The sequence below is a fragment of the Rissa tridactyla genome, chromosome 6, assembly GCF_028500815.1.
Source record: "Rissa tridactyla isolate bRisTri1 chromosome 6, bRisTri1.patW.cur.20221130, whole genome shotgun sequence".
Lineage (NCBI taxonomy): Eukaryota > Metazoa > Chordata > Aves > Charadriiformes > Laridae > Rissa > Rissa tridactyla.
In genome coordinates, this window is record NC_071471.1 from 47,754,576 (window position 1) to 47,769,561 (window position 14,986).

The 14,986-nt window shown below is 37.0% G+C and overlaps 1 protein-coding gene across 20 annotated transcripts in view; it reads left to right on the forward strand.

Annotated features, from left to right (window-relative positions):
* KCNMA1 (potassium calcium-activated channel subfamily M alpha 1) overlaps positions 1-14,986 on the forward strand; it is a 506,659-nt gene that overhangs the window by 484,584 nt on the left and 7,089 nt on the right. For 12 of the 20 annotated variants that reach the window (XM_054204500.1, XM_054204499.1, XM_054204501.1 and 9 more), the window contains 4 exons: positions 4,876-5,070; positions 6,669-6,787; positions 8,302-8,526; positions 10,637-10,665. In XM_054204500.1, the coding sequence (XP_054060475.1) occupies positions 4,876-5,070; positions 6,669-6,787; positions 8,302-8,526; positions 10,637-10,665 (568 nt within the window). Of the gene's footprint in view, positions 1-4,875; positions 5,071-6,668; positions 6,788-8,301; positions 10,118-10,636; positions 10,666-14,986 lie in introns of those variants that run through there. The other 8 variants (XM_054204519.1, XM_054204520.1, XM_054204502.1 and 5 more) reach the window with 2 other exon arrangements.

The following is a 14,986-nucleotide window of genomic DNA, read 5'->3' on the forward strand; positions in this document are numbered from 1 at the left end:
AGCTACGAGAACCACAGAAGTTCTGGCAGGTTGGCATCCCTCCCATACATAACACTGACAATAGACTTGATATACTGTCGGAGCGGTGCTGTTAGAGGCAAGGATCTCCAGAGCCAGATTATACTGTTAAACATTCGATATCCTAGAATTTATTTCCTTGTGCTAGGACTTTAGGTCTTGATTTTTGTTCTATAATACTAAATCCTACTTTTTCTTCGTATAACCGAAAGAGCAGAAAGAAGACGATAGTTAAAAATAACTTTTCATTATATCCCTTAGTCAAGAGTTCTCCCTCAGGGATCTTCACAGTCTTATTTATACAGAAAAGAAACTGTTCAAATCTATGATATATACATTTTGAAAATATTTTTTGTGCAAGTCTGTTCAGGGGATTAGCAAGCAGCAGCTTGTAACCTAAAGTGTCCCAAACTTCTTTAAGTTTGGACAATATTTTGAGAATCAATAGATTTTCAAACTGTGAAATGCTGCTGTTTATTTTCTGCTATTGATTCTGTCTCAAAAGCCCTTTTACTATTGGTATAAGTTACTGACGTTAGCTCAGTCATTCCTCAGGTTTGCATATATGTTATTCACTCAACAGAATTCCTCCAACTGAAAAAGAAAAACAAGTTAAAATATTTGTTTGAAAGTGATGTTAAAAACTGCATGCAGTGGAGGACGAGTCTTCTTAAAAGAAATCCATAAAAAACCACTACCAAACACAAAAAAATGGCAGATATGACTTGGAAAACGACAATTTTAGAGTAATTATAAATGAAAGGCGAAGTGCTATTAAAGTTAAAGCAATGTTATTAAAAGATGTGCTAATTTTCAGTAAAATTTTCTGTGAAAGACCAATTAGTTTAAAAGGCTTGACAGCGTTAACTGCAAAACATAAGCACTCTGGTAATTATACTTTAAAAAATGATTGAACAAACAGGAAAGCATCCCCAAAACGTTTGAGAGAGCTGCACTACGATTCCAGAGCACAGGCTAGGTGGCACTGCTAGCTCAGATATCTGTGTCAGGATTTCCTTGCTATTTACCCAGTTTGGGTGTCTATGATGCATTTCCTTTTTTCTCTGCTTAGACTACACCTATTTCATATTCTCACTCCGGATGCCGATTATAGCGATGCCATACAGATGTCCAGTGTGGGGTTCAGTTAATGGCAGTAGCAAAAAAGTGTTTCTTCAGTTACGATTTTACAGTCAACGAAAGGGATTCACTACCATCACTGGAAAGTGTCTTGTTACTTTAAGTACAGCAGCGCCTTTCCAAAGGCATTCTGTAGATCAGGTTCTTATAAGTACTGGCATATCCAGGCCACGTACCCTCCCACAGAGCAAGTAGAAGATCACTCTCAAATTAATTTCAGTGTATTATTATTCCAAAGGAAATGGATATCAGCTACTTCAGCTTTTCGGTGTCCCCCAGTTCCAGACTGGCAAGAGGTAATGAGAGGAGTCTGGGTTTTGTGACAATCGAAAGCATGGACAGAAGGGATTTTCCTGAGTGTTAAATATATTAGTACAGGAGGAAGCAACCATATGTAGCAGAAGGTGACAAGTTACAGCTTCCTATTCACCCGTCCTTTCTTGCTTATGGTTGGGCATTTTCTGATCAGTTGCAACGTGCTGAAAGCTGGAATTTTTTCACTCATTGATGGCAAAAAACCAAACCCCATCATTTGGCTGCACTCATCCATCTGGTTAAATGGTGACATCCACACATCAGTCATGGTGTGAACCCCAAATTAAGCCATTGTTCCAAGATAAATGTTGCCTCCTTTGCTAATAAGTGTCTTAGCTTTGCCTTAACATTTGTCTAGCAGTGGGATGCCTTTCTCCGGTGACAGCATTCTGTTCCATCAACAATAGATCTGATTCTTTTCTCATTTGCATCGGTTTCATAGTAGTGTGCAGCTCCCAGAGTTACTCCTGGTTGACACATGACATAAGTCAGAATTGGGCCCATTATGTCTTAATTGTACTGGGGTTTGGGGGGGAGGTATTTAATATAATTTAATTCTATATTATTTTATTTCTATTAATGAATTTGTGACAGGTGCCTGACTTGATACATTATTTTACTGCTGCTTTCATTTCTTGGCCTAATATGAGATCTGCAGTAAAATGAGTGATATGGCCACAGTATAATTTCTTAGTAGATCATGCTCTGGTGAGCTACAACTGAATTTACGATAAGGGATAATTGTGTACTTGCACAGTACAAAATTCAGATGAGCTAAGAGTATATGTGTTTAAATCTTGGATTCTGGCTACAGTTACTATAATTTGAATTACAGAATAAAGAGAGAGAGAGTTAGAAACCATTGAAGGCTGGCCTAATGATACCTCCTAAAGAGTAATAAAATTATTAGTACAATCTTAGACTTTTGCATATTTTACCAATCGCTGCAAGCCAGCGGTCTATAAAACCAGGCTATTTTACACGAACCAGCATCCATCGGTCTTAGGGCAGGTGAACATTTCTTACCATAGTTGGCCTTATTGTAAACCAGACTTGAAACATCTACCAGTAACGATATGCTTTACTTTTGTTTCATGTTCTTTTATATTGATTTATAGACGTGAAACGGACAATAGCTTCTTTGAATAATACTAAATATCACTACTTAGAGAAGAAAAAGGGATCAAAAATACTGAATAAAAGGCTTGAGAAAAGATACTGTTGCAGAAAATAGTATGCTTTTGTGAAGACGTGCGCTTCAGGTGCCCTATAGAATCTGTTGGAGCACATTTTTACTGAAAGGGCTTTCCCAGCTTCTACAATTGCAATGCCTCCAACCTCTAGATCTGGCAGAATTTGACTTTATGTCCATGAAACTGGTTTCCAGTAACATTGCTGCCTAACTGCAGGTGCAAAGGAATTGTGCTAATTATTTTAGTTGAGTGGGTATACAATATACACTGACAAACGCTAAGGAAAGAGGTTAAACTTAATGCTGTTTGGTTTTTTTTTTTATTCTGAGTACTTCCATGTCGGAAAAGTATAGCACAGTGGGAAGAGTTGTCAGAGGGCAACTCTGATTCTCGTCTCAGGGACATCAAGAAAGAAGTAATTGAAGGATAAACAATCATGCCCGAATGTCTTCTCTCTCTCACCACAGCAATTCCCATTAAACATCATGTCGTCACTCCAGATTTATAATCCTGCAAGGGATCACATTGATCTTTCTATATGTTAAGAAAGGTTTGAGTATTACACTTGAATTGTTACACATATGTAAGAGCCGATTTCAGATTAGCTGGTGTTTTAGACTAACTGAATTGTCCTGAATCCCTGCTCATGTCAGACAACTCTGTACAGTACACTTTGTATTTAAAATACATAGTGCCTTACCCGGCTAATTTAAAATAATTGGAGTTGATGAGATGCAAATATTTGCTTTAGGGCATGTATAACAATAACAATATGTTCCTCTCATTTTAATTTAGTTAACAGGTGAATGGCGTATATGCCTATGTAAATAAGCAGAGAAGCTTGAAGTTACGAAACTTCAATGTAATGGTGAAAAACGTTGCTGCGCAGAATTCATTTTCTCCTGTTTTATCTGTCATCTCAAGCGAACAATAAAACTGAAATTTCATTATACAGAGATAGAATATCAAAGTAACATGGATGGGAAGCCAGTTCTGCTTTTTGATGTCAGGATAAAATATTTCAACCTGTACCTCAGTTTACCCATGTATTAAATACAATTACATTATATGGCTAGAGCAATGCATTTCATTGAAAAGTATTATTTAAAAAGTATTATCTTTGGACAACAAGCGCTGTTTGAGAATTCAGTTGTCGTTTTTACTTGGTTGGATTACAGACATTTGTTCCAAATCCTAAATTCAACAAAAGTCGTGAATCTAGTAATGGAATCCACAAATCCAATAATGTCAGTCCTGTGCACTCTACAGTGAGCTCATTTCCTTCTCGTATGCCCCCCCCACTTGCAAAGCTTCTGAAAACACAGACGTTAGTGACATTGTAAGTGATGGTGTCTCCTTTTTCGTTCAGCATTATTTTTTGCCCAGTACTTTACATGGCTGATATTTAACTGAGTATCTCTGAACTGCACCAGTATACTTTTAAGTGAACTTGAAAGTCATTCATCTGGCATTAAATTAATATTTAAAATACCCATTGTTTGCCTGACAGACCAGCAATGCTACAGATGCTGGCAAAATGTCAGTGTGGAGTAAATCTTCCCTAATAAACCACACTTACCCTATACCCTAGAGTTTTTTAAAAGGACCACCAGGATCCCAAACTCATCATACATTTATCTGGAATGAACTCAAGATGTTTAATTGATACATGCTTATGTCTGAACACTGTCAAGTCTCGTAATAAGATGTTTAGTACAATACATCGGTTAGACTGCTAGAGTCCAGCCACAGTAATAAGTAATGACATTTGCAGCACAAAGGCAGCTCCCCAACGAATTGGTGACAAGAGTAAAAAGGCAATCTAGCCCGTGTAAGCTTTAAATGTGGTCTGAATTTTACAATTACATGTCCTAAAGCCCATTATTAGACATGAAGGCAATGAGAAGGAAAGCAGTCATCGCATCACTACTAACACCAATTATAGGAAACATAAATCATTCAAATTTTTGTACTTTAATAAAAATCAGCCTGAATTGGTGTTTAAAAGGAAGGATCTAGTATAGGGGCCTAATGGGATAGAAGAAAATAGAGTAATTGGAGGCTGCTGTCTTTTCACTTTCTATATAAAATTATTTGAAGAGACAGCCAAGAACTTTAAACAGCAGAAACCCAGAAAAGTTGTAATTTGGATGTCTTCAGTTGTGACTTTAATGGTGTTTGCTTAAAGAGCTTTCTTTTATCTCTGCAGACATACTTCAATGACAATATCCTCACACTGATACGGACATTGGTAACAGGAGGAGCCACACCAGAGCTGGAAGCACTGATTGCTGAGGAAAATGCATTGAGAGGAGGTTACAGCACGCCCCAGACACTTGCAAACAGGGACAGGTGTCGAGTTGCTCAGTTGGCTTTGTATGATGGGCCGTTTGCAGACCTAGGGGTAAGATCATGAGGGAAACGTAGGACCAAGGCTGGGCTGTAATCTATTTGGTTTCTCTCAGATCGAATTAAAAAATCTATCTTCATTAGCGTATAACTTCTATTGTTTAATTTAATAGAGCTTTTGGATCATTTGACAATTTACAGCACAGGGTGCCAGGTTTGCTCTTACCCTTTTTAAGAAGCTATATGACTTCCCAGGCTCCTTGCCTGCATATTCCATACAGAAAATCCTGTGGCCCTTCTTAGTTGTCAGCTAAAGAAATTGATGAGCTGACTTGGATGATGTAACCATTCTAATAATAATCCATTGCAAACATTAGCAATATCTATTTTTAGGTCAACCCTTTGTTGGGTTTTGATAAGCCTATTTAGTCTTTCTGTGGAGTTTCCAGTTCTTGCTTAAAATATGCTTATTAGCTTGAAAACAAAGCTGTAAGGTTTGTTTCATGCTCTTTCTGGATGAACTAAAATTCTTGTGAAATCCTAAGTTTTTTCACATTTTGACTCCACTATCCAAAGAGTGAAGTAAAAAAAAAACAAAAAACAACAACAAAACCAAATAAACAAGCCATCTTTAAAAAATGGTGCATTTGAATAAAGAAGTAGCTAGCAATGTTCTCTGGACCAAATCTTGTAATCTTGAGGCAAGTCCCAAAGCACCCACCTCGCTTTGATGATGATGATGTAGGATTTGATGTGTCTTAAATTAACCTTGTGTTCACCAGCTCTGTTCAAAACGAATGGAGCCACCTTCTTCACAGAAATGACAGGGAATCCCAGGTTAAGGGTGATGAGAGTACATGGGTAGAAGTAAACAGCCTTTCAGTTCACGTAGAAGTCCATTCATAGCTGAGACTACCAGCTCATCAAAACACTCGGGCATGTTCGTAACATTTTCACAAATAAAACAAGCAATACCAGTCCTTCAAATGCTATTTCCCCAGAGCCTCGATTGCACTACATCAGTGGTGGTAGAATGCATTAACACTCATCATTACTTAAGAATCAATATTTTAGATATACAAATTATAAAATCTAAACTTTTTTTGCTAATCAAAACATTTTATATTATTTATGAAAAATAATTTCATCATTATTTTAAAGTGGGAGATCTTTTATTATCCTTTAACCCATCATAACTCTAATTGTGGTTGTTCTCCCCAGTGAATTTATGTGTCTACACAACAGTATTGCTACTGCCAAAAAAGGGTCAAAAATACTAACAATTTTAATACCACAGTTAATGTAATTTGTAGAATATGCATTGTTTGGTACCAAAATTTATACTTTCAGCTTAAAGCAAATCACTCACTCTTCCCAATTTACCATCATTTCATGGACCAAGGCTCTCCAAAATAATGATCACTTTACATAATTACTTATTTGAAATAAAACATTTAGATTATTCATTTCCTTGGGTAAAAGATCCTCATGTGTGACAAACAACAGACTGTCTTTACATTGCCTTTTTTGTACAGGCTCATACTGAAAATCCTGTTCCCTGACATTGTGTTAACAGAGAAAAGAAAGGAAAAAAAATGTGCTGTTATCTCTCTTTTCTTTTTTTTTTTTTTTGTCCCCTCTCCTTTCTCCTAGGACGGAGGTTGTTATGGAGATCTATTTTGTAAAGCACTGAAAACATACAATATGCTTTGCTTTGGAATTTATCGATTAAGGGATGCACATCTAAGTACTCCCAGCCAATGCACTAAACGGTAAGTCCAGCCTTTTAGAACATCTCTGCTTCACTCTTCTTCAGTCTTCTCGGCGAGGAAGATCCTGGTGCCTGTAATAAATCTAAAAGAGAGAGCTTGCTCTATTGTTTACATAACTGCCACAAAAACTAATTCTTTGAAAACTTCGTGGTGACTTTCGCTGAGTTTAAATCATAGGCTGGATATCATAGCATAATTTTTCAGCTAATTTTAATAACAAATTTTTAAAGTTAGTTTTCAGAACATATCTTTATCTTGTTTGATTTATGATGATCCACTGCTTGCATACAAGGAAAGGACTTCAGTTTGCTTATATCAATCAGCTGTAAGTTACTGGATAACAATTTAGATTATAGTAGTTAGACTTCCTTTTTTCTGAATGCTCAGAAAATACTCCTGCCTCCCACTGGTACTATCTGTATCTAATAATCATTTCTTCCAGCTAATGGAAACCGTTCTCTTGGTAGGCTGCATTTTTACTCCAGTAGCACCAAGGCTGACCTCAGTGCTTTAAATAGAGCAGATACTGTTCCATCTTTGCAAACTGAAGGCCATTTAGCAGCTTACTTGAAATGCGTCTTAATTAAGTGCCTACTAGAAATACACACACAGACCCATACCAGAACTATCACAAATCTACCATCTGTTACTGTTTCCTTCTCTACAAAAAGCATCATTATTGTGTTGAACATGGCAATAAACAACCCTGCAGCCCACCAAAGTGGTTTCTTCTGTAAGGATTTGGACAAATTGGGTAGAAAAAAATTATTTTCCATTTAGATTTACACTGTACTTGCTATACTTGAGATTATTTGTTGGATAAATAAGTGATCTCTGTCCCTGAGGCAACTAAGCCAGATTGGTTATGAGCACTGAATTAATTTGAAAAGAAGTTGTGAGCTTCGTGATCAATTTTTACTCATTTCTTGCTTGGACACAAAATCCCTATTGCCTTGCTCACGTATGTTTTTCACATGCAGGAAAAATTTAGCAGCAGGGTCCATAAGCCCTTCCTGCCCTGAAAGGGGGTTAGTTGAAGGTGGGGTTTCAGTATTTAAAGATCTAATAAATATAGAGTAAATATGTAGTTAAGTATAACTGCACCTAAAATCCTCCTCTCCCTGCTTTTCAGCCATTGTTTAAATACCGTTGCTGGTGGGTATGTTACTGTTTTTTGTCAATACGTAAACCTGTTTGCTAGAGTCATTGCATTACCGTGCAGCTAGAGAAAGGAGGGTGATTTGTATGGTGTCTTCTCTGAAAAATCATGATGTGATTCACTTGAAGAACCTCGCACTCAGCGCGTCTGTGCAACAGAAAAGATACAAAAAGTGATATCTGACGTAAGAAGGTCCTAAATCATAATGGGCATTACGTGAGCTAAAGTTAGGTACACACTGAAGGAAACGTAAATGCAAAAATCTGGGCAAATGTTTAGGAGATAACAACTGCAGAAGATTTTTTTAAGCAAAAGTCTAAACCTGCTTTCTCTTTCTTTCTTCCTTTCTTTCCAGTTATGTTATCACAAACCCACCGTATGAATTTGAGCTTGTGCCGACAGACTTGATCTTCTGTTTGATGCAGTTTGACCACAACGCTGGCCAGTCCCGGGCCAGTCTTTCTCATTCCTCCCATTCCTCCTATTCTTCCAGTAAGAAGAGCTCATCAGTTCACTCCATCCCATCAACAGCAAACCGACCGAACCGCACCAAGACCAGGGATTCCCGGGAAAAACAGAAGTACGTGCAGGAAGATAGACTTTGATATGTGTACCTGCTCCCACTGTGTGTGAAACTTGCATTCACCACCCATTCTCCCCAGTTAATGTTTCCAGCAGTAATGTTCCCTGTTTTCCCATGGAGTTCTCCCTTTTTGTACACATATTTTGCATATGTATGACAGTGTGCATGTGATTGTCATTTTTATTTCACCACCATAAAACCCTTAAGCACAACAGCAACAAAGCAGACGGACCAAAAGTTATTTATGATGCTAGGGGAGAAAAAAAATTCTAAACCCATAGGCACACTGAAAACATAAATAACTCACTGCAGTTACTCTACATATCAGAAAACAGAGTATATTTAACATGAACACTTGCTCTTGATGTCAGACTTACACAATGAAAGTCATTTAGTGCAGAATTGTTGATGTATGTTGCGGTAGGTTTTTTTATATTCATATTTACAAGAGTTGTTACATTTATTTGAAGCTTATAAAACTAACCCATTTAAAAACAAAACAAAACAAAACAAAAAAAAAAAAAAAAACCAACACATCCCTACTGATTTTTCACTCTCAAAGCTTATATTGTATAGGGCTTACACTCTTTGTATAGATTATTGCTGCGCACCTGCTTTATACCAAAGCAACATCAGGGACTTTTCTGCTTGTTTAAGGACTTTATCTAAAATACTAGCCTTTTGGAGATAATGTCTTTCCCCTTTAACACTGAAATTGTCTGGGCATGGAGTTGTAAAACTCCAATGGTTTAATTTAAGTTTAGAAAGAGTCTAATTGCATATTAAATTATTATTCTGTCTATTTATACTGCCACATGAATAGCTATATTTTCTTTCACTTTTGACATTTGGGATAAAAAGCCATATGTATCATAAATATTGGATGTAAGTCATTAAAAACTGCCTTCCTGGGACTTTTACGTCTTTAAAAGGTGAATTAGTCACCTTATGTACAGAATAAATAATGTTCAGAAAAGAGCAAGCATTTTTCTATGCTTAAGTATCAGATCTCGAGGGACTTTGTTCCTTTCCCCAGATGGTAGTTTAACTTTTCCAAGTTAGAGTGGTGGTATAAATCTTCCAACAAGAGTCCTAATATGCAAAGATCCTCCAGAAATCCTGCTCCATGTTCTAGCTGGTTCTTTTCAACAGGTGCATGCCAGTACGCAGGAATACAGGGGAAGACAACTGCGTGTCTTTACGGTCTCTCCCATTCGGGAAGAAAAGGTGCTGTGCCCTAGACAGCTAATGAGCAGAAGAAGAGGGCTGGGGTGGGAATACTCGCTGTGCTGAGGCATCATCTTCTAGGCGCTTGCCAGAGTCTGGTTCTTGCAGATTCTCACCAATGGCACGCCTTGCCAAACAAAAATTGTCGCAGGGAATTAAATAAAGTAGTGAAAAGGAGCCTATCCTAGACAGCCATAGGAATGATACTTCAAGCTTGTGGTTTTTTGGTTCGTTTTTTTTTTTTTTTTATTTCAAATGCCAGCCTTTTGAAATATAGTACTAGTTATAGGTGATATGAAGAGTTTTCCAGGGTAGGGAGGCCAGAAACACATACCACCTTCCCTGGCTACCCAGCAAGAAAGCATGCAGACAGAAAATAAGTATTTGGATGTGGGAGTGATTAGCATTGTAACTGCCAACCCAGACAAGGTGCTTTTATGGTTAGTGTTGTTTTCTACCTTTCCCTTCCCCGAGCATGATAATTTTGAAGATTTGCTTGCTGTGTGAATTGACAATGAAGCCAAGCACTTTTACTGACAAAACCTGGAACCATATAAGTGGGCTACAGAAAGTACCACTGTGCAGTGTTAAGCATAATGATTGGAATACAGTATATATGTGTGTGTGCATTCAAATGCAGCTGTAAGTCCTATCAGTGAAATACGTTGCAAATTATGGATGCTCCCCTACAAATGAGTCTATTTACAGTTGCTCGTCACCATAAAGACAAATTCATGTGTTTCTTTTTGGAAAGAAAGTTATCGTGTTTTGCCCCAAGAATATTTATTACTACAAGGATGTGCCAGTTAAAGTGCTCAACAGGAAATATGACAGTTTAAAAGCATTGTAAAACTTACATAGCTTACTTCTTTTTCTAAAGTGCAACAAGGATGAATAGAATGGGCCAAGGTATGACAATTAATGGTTCTGCATGACCTAGCAACTGCTGTGGGTTTCCTTCTATAACTTTGTCCTTGTGAAAACTTGTGAAATTAAAAAAAAATTAGTTACAAACTTTATTCAGTTATTGGTTTGTTTGTTTGGTTGGTTGTTTTTTGGTTTTCTTTTGCCTTTTTTTTTCCCTCCAAACCAGAAGTAAAACTGGCTGCTGCTGCTGCTGCTGCTGTTGCTCAACCCTGTTTTATTTTTTATCCTCTCATCTGCTTGCCTTTCTAATTGCACGTGTCCTTTTGGAAACACCCAGGTTCCTGCTCAATGAAGATGCCTACCCTGGTGCAGACATTACTTTAATTTCCCATTCCTCATTCCAGTTCCTTTCCTCCCTTCCCCTCCCTATTCCCCTGTCCCCTGTGTATGTTCATGAGCATCTTTTTATGTTGGCAATATTGACTGAAGATAGTCGAGAGCAGTTATGCATTTTGGAAGAATGTTAATGGCTTTGACACCAAAATGCTTTTCCATTAATGTTTTATCTGTTTTCCATTTAGCAGAGGAAGGCAGGGTGTTAATATGAAGCCACTTGTCACATACTACATAATGATTTTATCCAAAAAAATAGTATTTGTATAACTGTGCAGCTCAAATAGAAAAAATACAGACAGTGTACATTAGAGAAGCAACTGGTCTATTTTGTGAGCAACAGAAGAGAAATAACTAATATGGATGTAAATCTGAATTCTTCAAATCATATTGAATTCTAATTCTCCTCCTTCTTCTGTCCTAAAGTCAGAAGCTTAAAGTTTTGACTTTCAGTTATACCATGTGCCATTTTCACTGTTAACTATAGTCAAATTGATCAAATAGTTTATTACAGTGATGAAGATTTTCTGATATGGATATACTAATGAAATTGGGAAGTTTGTCCTTACAAGTAGAGGAATGTTTAAATCAACTATGTTATGTTGTCAACATTTTTTATCTTGAAAAATAACAGAAAATCTCCCGTTTGTTCAGAAACCTATCTCAAGTCAAACTTTCTTAGTAGCTACCCTGGTTAGTTTTTGAAAGTGGAAAAGCAACACTAATGTCAAGAGATGACATTTTAGAGCTTTAAATGGAGGTCCTGCCACTTATATCAGTCCCAGCATGGTTTCAACAATGGAAACCAGGTTATTAATAACTTCATTGACCTGAGTGTTGACACAAAATCACATCTAGCAAACCTGCAGGTTCTTACCATGGGTTCCCACTAGCCTAAACTGGCAGAGTCAGGCATTTTCCAGCGAAATGCCCATTGTCAAAAGTAAGACTTTTGCTAGTTTAAAAAATAAAAAAATCAACAAGAGCCAGTCCCAAAGAGCATTCATGTCCCAAAACTTTGGTTTCCTTGAAGCAAAATAACGAACTTCACAGAAAGTAAGAAGAGTTTCTTCTCTCCCTTCCTGCAAATTACTTAGTGCCTGCCACATGTAAAATATTCATCTGCCAAAGAAAGAATTGCTCAGGAGGTGGGAGGAGAAACTTTCGTTACTTTTTTCTCATACAGGAAGAAATTGCACGGGAGAGTTTTCAACTTAGCTATAAACAAGCTGCCTGTGTGGAGGGGGGGAGGCACACAAGCACATACATACAGACTCGTTTGAAACTGCAAGTGTCACAAAAGAAAAAAAAAATTCACGTTTGAAACAATTGTAAGGTAACCTGGGATTCTGGTGAGAATACAGATTTAGTAAATCTTGGTGTCATGTTTAGCTAGTACTTTCTTTGACTCTGCTCAGAAAAAAGGGTGTTTCACAGTGACATTTATTCAACCTTGATTACTCAGCCCGAAATTAATGACAGAAATTTTAAAGCACCAGAACAATAAATCTGTTGGAGAGAATTGCTGGAGTCTTACACAAGCTGAAGAAATCTGTATTTTGATCATTTTACTTTAATTATTTCTATCTTTTTATGCGGCAGGGAACAGTCTTACACAAGATGTTAATTTTTATTTATTTGCAATAAGAGCATGGAGCCTTTAGAACCTCCATGGATGCAGTGGGCTGCTGATAGCCCACTGCAAACACAGGTGCTCGAGAGGAAAGTAAATGTTTTCTGCTTTTTGATACATGAAGTTACTTAGCTGTTCCAACACCTCTCAGCTGATGCTGTCAAAAACAAACCCGTCAAATACCGTAGGAAGATCAGGGACATTCTCAAACAGCTCTTAAAAAAAAAAACAAAACCAGCAGAAAACTGTGCCTGTTCTCACTGTAATGTAGAAACACATATGGTAAGGATCAATATGCATATGCCAAAAGGGAGAGAAACAGACTGAACATGACAGAGGATTTAAAAAAAGTTGGCGAATATAATACCTAAAGACTTTTTAAAAAAAGGTTTTCTGGATAGATTTAAAGGGAAGAGTAAGTAGTTTGTTTAAGATATGTATAAATCTGTGCTAAGACTATGGAAGACATATCAAAGTCATAACAAAAAAGACTGAAAAGTGCATAAAGGATTCAAGAAGGACATTTAGTAACTGGCAGCAGAATATCTTAGTGGCCAAGAGTAAAGATGAGGAGTGTCAAGCTCACATTTCAAAGGTAAGTGTAGAGGTTGATGGATTTTCACAGGAGAGTCGTCGCTATGTGGTCAAAGACAATTTTAAGTGCAGAGAAGGAACAGGAAAGGTATAAAGCTGGGTCCAGGCATTTGCTGCTGGAGCTGGTAATGACCAGACCAAGGTTTCCGCATTGGCAACAAGAAATTTAAACAGCAAAAGAAATTAGAGTCTACCAGTTTCTGCATTTATTGTTTATTTTCTGTATTTATTACTTGCCAGGTAAAGGCAAAAAGAGACTTGATGGTGTCTTTTTAAAGATCAGCTCCCTGGATATGAGTGCTATTGTAAGGATTAACATAGAAATAATTGCCTTGTTTTGAAAATTCCAGGGAAGGCAGGGGAGATGGGAGAGCTTTACACTGGCTGCTGAGAAATACAGTGCAGCTCATCCCTGATCCTTAGCAATCACGCTGTTCCCCCTTTCTTGCTACGAGATTGAATTAACTGGCACCAAGTTCTGTTTGTAAGGAAAGTTTGTGCACCATATGTTAAAAAAGAAGGTAGAGATAAAAGTTCGCAGTGCTTAACTTGCCTCAAAATCATTTTAAACACAAACCATTAGAAAACTGTTAGTTTGAAATTGTTTATGTGATCTTGCAAGGCTTTTAAAACATGATAACCATCACACTTTACACCTCTCTGAAAGGTTAGTTTAATCGTAGATCACATAAAATTGGTTTCCACAAATGCATAATGGTTCATGTGTCACACTTGAACTAAATGGTTTTTTAAATGGAGCTGAAATTATTTTGATGTGTACGCATTCCCAGATTTTTTTTTTCCCTACAACCTTTCTTAAACCAGCCCCCATCAGGAACCATTCCCTTAAAGTCTCATTAATAATTCAGACGTTCTGATGACTTTAAAAGATCTATGGAATTGAGGCTTTTTTTTTTTTTTTTTTAACTGCTTGACAAAAAGATAAATGAATGTAGAAAGAAGCGGTAGGAGTCTGGCAAGCTGTAGATCATCTCTGAACAGATTGTAACTTTATCATTCTGTCAGGAAGAATAATTTAAAGCACTTAATCAGTTAGCTTCAGTGTGCAGGATGTAACATTATGAATTCCTAACGTCCAATCTGTTCAAATCAAAGGGAACTTAATTATAATAGGTAAGAGAGAGAGAGAGAGAGAGAGAGATGGGAGATTGAACATTGTTCAGACTCAGGCAACTTTAAGGGGGCAGGGAACTATTTACCCTGGTCGCAAATGAGTAGGATATTTTAAAAAGAAGTAAAATACATTTTAGAAAATGACATGAAAAACAATACAGTAGTTCTGTTTACCTTCAGTAATAGGCCACTAATGACTAATATGGTTCTTTTTTTCAATTTAATTTTTTTAAAAAGCGTAAGCACAGGTAACATATGTATCTAAAAAAAGATGGATTAAACCCTCTTAAGTTTGGGGTTTGTTGTTGGTGAGTGGGGGTGTTGCATGTAGATGCTTAAAATCCATATCAAGTGTTTAAATTTCATCCTCACAAAAGAGACTGAGAAGTCTAGTAATTCTGGAAATTGATCCACTTCTTTAGAGGCCCTAACTTCGAAGCTAGTTGCTTATTCTTACGTGTTTGTGACCAGGTATTTGTCCTTTATTCTTCCTGGTCTTCCGGTTTCTATTCTCTGCTTCACCTCCTGAGCTTTTGTTCTCAATCCTTGGGTTTCCAAGGTGGATTTCGCTTTGCTTTTTTTAAAAAAAAAAAATTTATTTATTTAAAA